The sequence below is a fragment of the Primulina huaijiensis genome, chromosome 2 (genome assembly GCF_012295235.1).
Source record: "Primulina huaijiensis isolate GDHJ02 chromosome 2, ASM1229523v2, whole genome shotgun sequence".
Lineage (NCBI taxonomy): Eukaryota > Viridiplantae > Streptophyta > Magnoliopsida > Lamiales > Gesneriaceae > Primulina > Primulina huaijiensis.
Genome location: NC_133307.1, coordinates 31,871,803 through 31,881,521, shown reverse-complemented (window position 1 = coordinate 31,881,521; position 9,719 = coordinate 31,871,803). Strand labels below are relative to the sequence as shown.

At 35.8% G+C, this 9,719-nt stretch overlaps 1 protein-coding gene and 1 pseudogene across 1 annotated transcript; both read right to left on the bottom strand.

Moving 5' to 3' along the window:
• Positions 1–1,625: 1,625 nt before the first annotated feature.
• LOC140971740 (beta-glucuronosyltransferase GlcAT14C-like) lies at positions 1,626–4,793 on the bottom strand (annotated as a pseudogene).
• A 671-nt stretch (positions 4,794–5,464) lies between these two features.
• On the bottom strand, positions 5,465–8,441 carry LOC140971739 (heat shock cognate 70 kDa protein 2-like). The gene is made up of 2 exons (XM_073434172.1): positions 8,125–8,441; positions 5,465–7,422 (listed from the first exon to the last, which is right to left on the bottom strand). The coding sequence occupies exons 1-2, from the start codon at positions 8,336–8,338 to the stop codon at positions 5,687–5,689; spliced, it is 1,950 nt and encodes a 649-aa protein (XP_073290273.1). The 5' UTR covers positions 8,339–8,441; the 3' UTR covers positions 5,465–5,686.
• Between the last annotated feature and the right edge of the window lie 1,278 nt (positions 8,442–9,719).

Genomic DNA, 9,719 nt, shown 5'->3' with positions numbered 1-9,719 from the left:
GAGAATGAGATCGAATGTGGAGCTAAAATAAAGAATCAATGGGGCTTTTTATACACTATCTCTCTCTCTCTACACACACAACCCAAACATTGGTTTCTTCTCACTCTTTTGATCACTGTATTTTTATCCCTTTTAAGGATTTTAATGAACCAGAAATGAAATACTCCACGTACTTATATATGTTATACAATTTATCGTGTTAATAGATATATTGTAGGCAAATTGCATTAGCACCTAGTGTAAGTTAATTGCATTTTAAATATCAGACATAAAACTCCTTATATATTGGTTAAATGTTACGATTTTTCATAACACACAGTTTAAATGTACAATTGATTTTTAAAAAAATTAATGATATATTACCTATTAATACTTTTTTTGAGCGGAATATATTGCAATTGCAAATAGCCAGATATATTGTTTCTGAATGTATGGGATTTCAAATATAATATTTGTGTGTGTTATTTGTCCCACGTCGGCTGGATAAAATACCTGGAAGTTGTATATATGGGCTTGGACAATCCTCTCCCCTTGAGTTAGCTTTTGGGGTTGAGTTAGGTCCAAATTTCAATCTTAACAGTGTGTGTAATGTATAAACACATACAGTAAAATATATACGTACAATATACGATTTCGAGCATATATAGAAAAACATATCCTAAATGGAGAACGATATTTACACTCCAAAAATTTATAATCACACTCCCTTATGATATTTAATATGTTTTCTTCTTCTAGTTATGCAAATACTCTATTTTATAGGTGTTCTTACAACTCAAGAAATAATTATGACAAGGACATGTAAGATTCTCTATATAAAAAAAATGGAATAATTAAGTTGGGACAAATTTTTCATTAAATGTCATAAGTCATGCGATTATAAATTTTTTGAATGTAAATATCATATCTGTCCTAAATTACTTAACCTCTAAGCTTGTCTTGGTGCGGTGTGGTGGCACAGCGCATTTGGTATGAGATTGCATGAAAAAGTGATGATTTGGTACGTAATATTTTACAGGGGAAGAGAATTTATTATTGAGAATGTGGGAACATATCCACATTTAAAAACAACTATTAAATTAATATAGCTTAACACAGGCGTTAAAGCAAACCGAAACGGATCGATATAACTTATGCATATAAATTAGTTTTCCTTATGTGAAAAGTATAAATTGGGTCCTTTATGTTAGTGTCTTTCGATTATTTAGTCATTTATATTATCAAATTTCAATTTTGAAATGTTATATTTCTTTTGTTATCTTTGTTTTTTTTATATAACAATTTTAATATATGACGCTGAAAATGTTTGTGTTCATGCACAAATTAGTAATATACAAGAAAATATTAATTTATAAGTGAACAATAAATTAGATCATAAACTCCTTTCAGCCGCACTCTGTTACGCTAGTGATATTTAATTAAAAAAGGACCACGTTTGCTCGAAGTTGAATCAGAGGTGTGATCTAGTGTTCAAATTAATGGTTAGTTTGCGTTCATCACAAATTTTTTGACAATTAATTTGGAGAATTCATTTTTAATCAAAATTAATCTAATGTAAAAATTGTTCAAATTTGTTCAGATAAAATTTCATAGATGTATATTTTAAAAGAAAAAAAAAATAGAGGTACAGATTTAACAGGAAACCACCTGGATTCAGAAAACCAGCCCTCAAACAAATACAAGCATTATTTACATTGTTTCGATCGATAATTTTCAGAATCAAGAAGCTTAAGCACAAGTTTCTCCAATCTTTTCGAACTCGAGGAAGGCCTAACAACATCAGAGCTCCCATAGACCATAAAAGGGTCTGTGTTTAGCCCAAATGTCCCCGAACACCAACAGCCAGGGGTTATCCTCCCAGTAGATCTTTTCAGTAGTTCCTTATCTATTCTGTCGAGTAAAGGGGTCGTTCTCAGAAATTTGATGAGCAAACGGGGCTCCACTCTGGACCATATCATCGAAGTGTTAGACCGTTAAATTCGAAGGCTGTTCTTTCAAAGAATCGTCCCATTTCATGTAGTGCAAATCATTGTTTACTGTTGTGTTCTGATAGTCTTTATGGTTACACATGACCGTGTGGAAGTAACCCTTGGGGGACGAGAGGAAGTTCGTGTAGTACATGAGAAGAGTACGTGGAAGGTTATCCCAAACCCAAATGCAGAATTCGAGAAATGCCCTCGTGAGAATCACATTTGACGACCCTGAGGAAACGAGACAGAATTGAACAATGCTCAAGTTTGTGATGGTGACATTAGTCTTGCGAGTAAGTTTGCAAGTATATACTTTAATATTAACCATAAATTATGCACAAGAAAATATAGTCTCTGTATACGTAGAGGAAACCTACATATGATAAATATAAATGAATATGAGACGACACCTGTGAATAACTTGAAAGAAGCAAGGATTGATCTTCTCTCTTTAGCCCAGAAAACACCAGATCTCTTGGAGTGATATAAGCTAGGATCTATTATAATAGGCCTAGCTCTTTGTTGTCTAAAGATGGTGCGAAAAAAAGGTTTTCAAGAATCAACTCCATTTATTCGTTTGAAAAAATAATTGTTCATAGGCACAATACAATACTTTGTAAAAACAAGTTGAGGGATTAGATGGAAGCTCACTCTTTCCAACCTAAATCACTGGTATGCTCGAGGAAGTTAAGATCTCTTGGCAAGTAGGAGAAGATATGTAGGATGCCTGGAACAAAGAAAATAAGCTTGTAAGAAGCAGAAAAAATTGGTATTTCGGGCCGGGGTGGGGGGGAGGGGAGGCCGGAGCAGCGAGCAAATATAGCAAGCTACTTTACTTTCCCAATGCAGATAACCAAATTTAAAACTACGCAAGTTTGCCATTAAAAGAATATTAAGATAGATCGCTTCAGTATAATTCAATAATATCAGTTTCAGAAAACCAATGTTTCTTTTCTAACACAAATAAAATATTGGAACTTTAAAGAAATTCATATGCCAAGTGGCGAAGAAACTAAAGCCGAGATCAAACTCTTTTGATTGCTTGATCAATCTTGACACCATGAACGAGTGAGGTTCTCAAACACCAGTTTTATTCCGCCATCCAAGTATTTGTTCACCGAAATGAATCATAATATTAGAAAACCAAGATCTATGTTCTCTTTCAGCCAAACACATTAGTTATGAATCTGAAAAAATCATTCCATCCCAGTCTACCTCAACAATCCTCGCATTTTATGTCACATTACAACTCGATACTATACAAGATTTGATTCTTTTTTGTATTTCATCTTTTCGTTATTCTCAGTCTTACAAGAAAGGTACGTCACTCCCTATAAGTATAGAACCATCATCATTAAACAGGGGACAATATTTAGATCCAATCGAATTTCTAATTTTTACTTTGTCTCAATCAAACCTACAAGAAAATTTCATTTCACTATGTTGCCAAAGGGATACGACTTCATCCCAATGACTTAATGCTAACTGAAAAGAAAATACGCATCTCGTAGTAAAAAGCTCCCTTTCGCAACATCTACACTTTATACCAACAACAGTTCATGTTGTTGATCAAGGTATCCCACATATAACTTGGGAATTTAGTTATTCAAAACTTTGAAACAACTAACCCACCTTTACCACCAAGAACTGAACCTTTTTTTGGCCAAGCTTTCAACTCATCAGACATACTGCAACTTAAAATGTACCAGTTCCGTTAAGAGGCGGTTCCAAAAAATTCATCAACATAGCTAGGGGGTGATTCTTATAAAAAGGGGGTACACAAACACATTCGCATTGAAATTACATACAGAAAACCAATTTTTTAACTTGAGGGGATCGACCTCGCGGCTTTTTCATATCCCTGAGTTCATAGCGTCTTCCATTGCCACTTTCAATTACATCAAGTGACATTGTTCTTTACTAAAAATAGTAATAAAATTCGATTCCCAATCCTCGCAATTACACACATTGCAAAAGATCGTTAACTACCACGTCCCCACGACAGGATCAAATCTGTAATCATCAGCAAGCACCCGACATATATACATCAGGCAATTAGAAAGATAATGAAACGGTAACAGACAGTGAGTTAAGCACTGAACAGACGAGAAAACCAACCATCTTGAGGCATGAGGGGATAATCCGAAGCCCCAAGATTAATAAACCAATCCCAATGCTCCGCCTGCTTCAACAGAATGGCGATCCCATGAAGCGTGGAAGCCATCATCGTCGGCCCTTTGGAACCAGATTACCCTTCTCCACCACCATCACATTCTTGAAACCCCTCATCACCGGTTCGGACTTAGCGTACTTGACAAGCTCGAGCCTTTCCATTTCAGATGCCTCAAAATCGAGATGGAGCAAGTAGTGATTCCATGGATGATACAACGCCTGAAGCAGCCTCTTCATCCTGACGCCGTCGCCACTTGTACCCGAAATGAAGTAAGCGAGTCGGGGCAACCCGGGTAAATCAACATCAACTTCTCGATAGAGCAACCCGATGCAATCAGGGTTGACTGAACTTAAACCAGAGAAAGAGGAATTACTGGGTTTGGAGTTGGATAGAATTAGAATGAAAATGGGTACGATAACCGAAATGGAGATCAAGATTAAGGGTACTGAGCATTTTCGGGTTGATACAAATCGGAATTGAGCTCGGTTCATTAATGGGTTCTGTTTTTCTCGAACTATTTTCGGTGTTTCCCCCGATTATGTTTTGAATCGGTGGTTGATAATTGGCATCATGCGAATAACATAATCCACTGTTCTTGAGACGAAACGGTGAAAGGTTAAGACAAAGTGAAGAGGATTCAACGGCAGGGGCAAATATTAAAATGGGAAAATTATGGAAAATAAATTTTGTCAAACATTATTTTTTTTTAAATAATCTTTTTCAAGTATATTTAGTTTACTCACTTAGAAGGGTTACTTTGTTTAAAAGAAGGTTTGGAAAAAAAAAGGGGAAATTAATTCGGAAGGGAATTTAAATCTACATTTTAAATTATATTAATGTTATACGAGTAGATCTCTTGTGAGACGGTCGCACGAATCTTTATCTGTGAGACGAGTCAACCTTACCGATATTCACAATAAAAAAGAATACTCATAAGCATAAAAAATAATATTTTTTTATGGATGACTCAAATAAGAGATCCGTCTCACAAAATACGACCCGTAAGACCGTCTCACACAAGTTTTTGCCATGTTATATATACTTGGTGTGAATTCATGAATATATAGAGAAGATTAGTTTTTACAGTCTTAAATTCTTAAGTTCAAATGTCCAGATCCAAACAAAAATAGAAATGTAAAGATTTTCGCCTATAAAGTTGTATTTGGATTAGAAGATTGAAAGATAAATTTAGACAAGTATGTTTTCGATTACCAGTTGCTAACTAACTTGGGACGGATGGTTGAAAGATTACAATTGACGACCTTTGACTTTTTATCATAACACACTGTCAAATAAAGTTTATGTATTTGTTCAGACTTACGTAAATGAATTTTTTTACCCAATGCGACGGAACAAAATCAACATAATCGCATATCAAATGCATATCGAGTTTCGAGTTTCTATGCCACAAAAGTAAATTATATTCGACACTTCTCCAAAGTCCACACATTTTCAAAACGAATTTTCATCTTACAAAAACTAAATGCAGAATCTCAGAAAGCGACAAAATCCTCAATAAAAGAAAATCAGCAAAGTATTTTATTTAGTCCACTTCTTCAATCTTCGGACCAGCACCACTGCCCCCAGGAATAGGGACATCCTCGTCATCCATTGGAACACCTGCACCACCACCAGCACCCTGGTACATTTTCGCTATAATTGGGTTGCATATGCTCTCCAGTTCCTTCATCTTGTCCTCGAATTCATCAGCTTCCGCAAGCTGGTTACGATCGAGCCACTGGATGGACGACTCGACAGCATCCTCGATCTTTTTCTTGTCAGCCGCGGGTATGCTGGAGGCAATCTTCTCGTCCTTCACTGTGTTCCTCATGTTGTATGCATAGTTTTCTAACGAGTTCTTAGCCTCGACTTTTTTCTTGTGCTCCTCGTCCTCGGATTTATACTTCTCTGCTTCCTGAACCATTTTCTCTATTTCTTCCTTGGAGAGTCGGCCCTTGTCATTGGTGATCGTAATTTTGTTCTTCTGGCCGGTGGTCTTGTCTTCTGCAGACACTTTGAGAATGCCATTGGCATCTATATCGAAGCACACAGTGATCTGAGGAACTCCCCTGGGAGCCGGAGGAATGCCAGAGAGCTCAAATTTTCCCAGCAAGTTATTGTCCTTGGTCCTTGTTCTTTCCCCTTCGTAGACCTGAATCAGCACACCAGGCTGGTTGTCTGAATAGGTGGAGAAGACCTGCTCTTTTTTGGTGGGGATGGTGGTGTTTCTTGGAATCAACACTGTCATTACGCCGCCAGCAGTCTCGAGGCCAAGTGAGAGAGGAGTGACGTCCAGAAGCAAGAGATCTTGGACCTTCTCGTTCCCCTCACCACTCAAAATAGCAGCTTGTACAGCAGCACCATAAGCAACAGCCTCATCAGGGTTAATGCTCTTGCAGAGCTCTTTCCCATTGAAGAAATCCTGCAACAACTGCAGGACTTTGGGAATTCTAGTTGAACCACCAACAAGTACTACATCATGAACTGAGCTCTTGTCCATCTTAGCATCCCTCAGACACTTTTCAACAGGTTCCATGCACTTTCTGAACAAGTCCATGTTGAGCTCCTCGAACCTGGCCCGGGTGATGGTGGTGTAGAAGTCAATTCCCTCGTACAGAGAGTCGATCTCAATGGTGGTCTGGGCTGTGGAGGAAAGAGTTCTCTTTGCTCTCTCGCAAGCAGTTCTCAATCTTCGAAGAGCCCTCGGGTTGCCAGAGATGTCCTTCTTATTCTTTCTCTTAAATTCTTGAACGAAGTGATTAACCATTCTGTTGTCAAAATCTTCCCCACCAAGATGAGTGTCACCAGCAGTTGCCTTCACCTCAAAAATACCCTCTTCAATAGTCAGCAGAGATACATCAAAAGTACCGCCACCGAGATCAAAAATCAAAACATTCTTCTCGCCAACACTAGTTGCCTTCTTGTCTAGACCATAAGCAATGGCAGCAGCTGTGGGCTCGTTTATGATCCGCATCACATTGAGACCAGAAATTACACCAGCATCCTTGGTGGCCTGGCGCTGGGAATCATTGAAATACGCTGGCACAGTGACAACTGCGTTCTTCACAGATGAACCTAGGTATGCCTCAGCAATTTCTTTCATCTTAATCAAGACCATGGAAGAGATCTCTTCTGCAGCAAACTGCTTGTTTTCCCCCCTGTAGTTGACTTCAATCATAGGCTTATCGCCAGGTCCAGCAACAACCTTGAAAGGCCATAACTTGATGTCACTCTGCACAGATGCATCAGAAAATCTCCGACCAATCAACCTTTTAGCATCTGTAAGAAAGTAAAAACAAAACACTGTTCTAGTCATAAACTCTCGAGATATAGGTACAATATTAGCGATGAAAACGGCAATCCAAAAAAACCATCCATATTCATCAAATTCCCCAATCAGGAAAAATAAGAAAGTACCAAAATGTCGAGACCTCACTCTGACTTATGTGTATTGGCATTTAAATATAATCAAGAAATAAATAGGTAAAAGAAGCTCCTCTTCAAAGTTCAAACTGCGCCGATGTTCATAATACACTGACTGAAAAATAATCCAGGCACGTGATTGACATGGTCAATTGACATATAAAACGGTGAACTGAGTATCAAAGGGAACACAGATGCACCTCTGTCTCTGAGTTACTAGTGAAATTTGGAGTGTGCCAAAAAATAATAATAATAATTTATTCGATGGAATAACACAAGAAAAGCAATAAGCAGCAGAATTATTCACTATAATTGCGAGGAAATCAATTGAATATAAATNTTATACCGGCAGAATTAATCGTATGACCAACTAGGCCAACCGGAAAAAGATAATTGTTTCGCTGTTCATTTGTTCTCCATTACACGAAGATAATAACAACACTAAACAGCTCGACCACAAGTAATAGAAAAACACAGATCTAGCAACGAAAACACAACCAAAATTGATAAATAAAAATGCTTTGGTCATATACTTCTAAACAGGAACATAAATCTCACCAAATACAGTGTTTGTCGGATTCATGGCGACCTGATTCTTGGCAGCGTCACCGATTAGCCGTTCGGAGTCAGTAAATCCAACGTAAGACGGCGTTGTTCTGTTACCCTGGTCATTGGCTATAATTTCCACGCGGTCATGTTGCCACACACCGACGCAAGAGTACGTCGTTCCTAAATCTATGCCGATCGCAGGACCATCTCCTTTTCCTGCCATTGATGCAAGCTTATTCTGCTCCTAAATCCGATATGGTAATAGAATATAGTCGTAACAGAAGGATATCAGAATCTCGTATATAGCTAATTTGATGAACAAGGCGAGCGAGAAGTGAGAAGGATATATATACTCAAGGAAGCAGACGCCAGCTTCGTGGTTTCCGCGGTTCGATGTTCGAAAACACAAGTAATTTCACAGCCGTCGGATCAACAATGACTTTTTTGGACTGTGATTAGATTCTCCAAGTTTCGTTCGTTGATGCTTAGCAGCCGACCCGGATTCAAACTCGTTTCTATTTAATCCTAGAATCTTCTAGAATGTTATGGACTTCAAAAAAAAATGAGACCTTGTGGCAGGGATGACCAATTCGTGACGGGTTAGAGCCGGTTAAGCTGTTCCGATAACAATCTTATATTATTAATTAATAATATTTGAATTCTTAATCTTATTTTATAGTTATTTGAACTTTTTATTGTATTATAAAATGTTTAATATAAATATCATTTTTTTTACTATAATAAAAACTAAAATTTGACATATTGAATTGAAAATTTTCTAACTCACTTCAATTTCACCGTGAACATTGAAATTATGATAATTCCTTTCCACACTATCCATTCGTTCAACTATTTTTTCAGGACAAATTAGTTTGCAACGGCTTCGTAAAATATCGAAAAAACTTGAATTTTTTTTTTATAAAATAGTGAAATTTAATTTGGGATACGAACGATTGATACATAAATTATTGTAAATTATTTAATTAGTACACGAATTATGGTAAATTGATAAATTATACATGAACTATTATAAATAACTTAATTGATACACAATCAAACTAAAATGTCGATTTCACTCTTACATGAAATTGTTTTTAAGTTCAATTATCGTTATTAAATTCAAATAAATACACGTTTTATTTTTAAAAGTTATTCTATTGAATGAAATTATAAAAAATAAATTTTTTATATTTAAAAATTATATTATAGTAAATAAATATCATACTATTGGTAGAAAAATGGTAAATTATTAAATAATACAAATGCGCATCAACAATAAACTAAATACTCAAATATAATATATTTTCAAAATACTTATAAATATATAATAAATAATAGTTTTTTTTTCTCTATATGTATTATATTATATATATATTTATATAATTATAATTATAACTCAATAAACAAATTATATTCACATCTAAAATATATTTTTCTCTATTGATAAAAATGTAATAAAATAAATATTTTTTATTTAATTTAATATATAAGTGGAAAAGAAACAAAATTTATCATAAATATCTAAATCAAGTGCATAAACTTTTAGTCATCATAGCTATGTGAATCGAGAATGATATAAATATTTCATGTGTTATCGTATTATG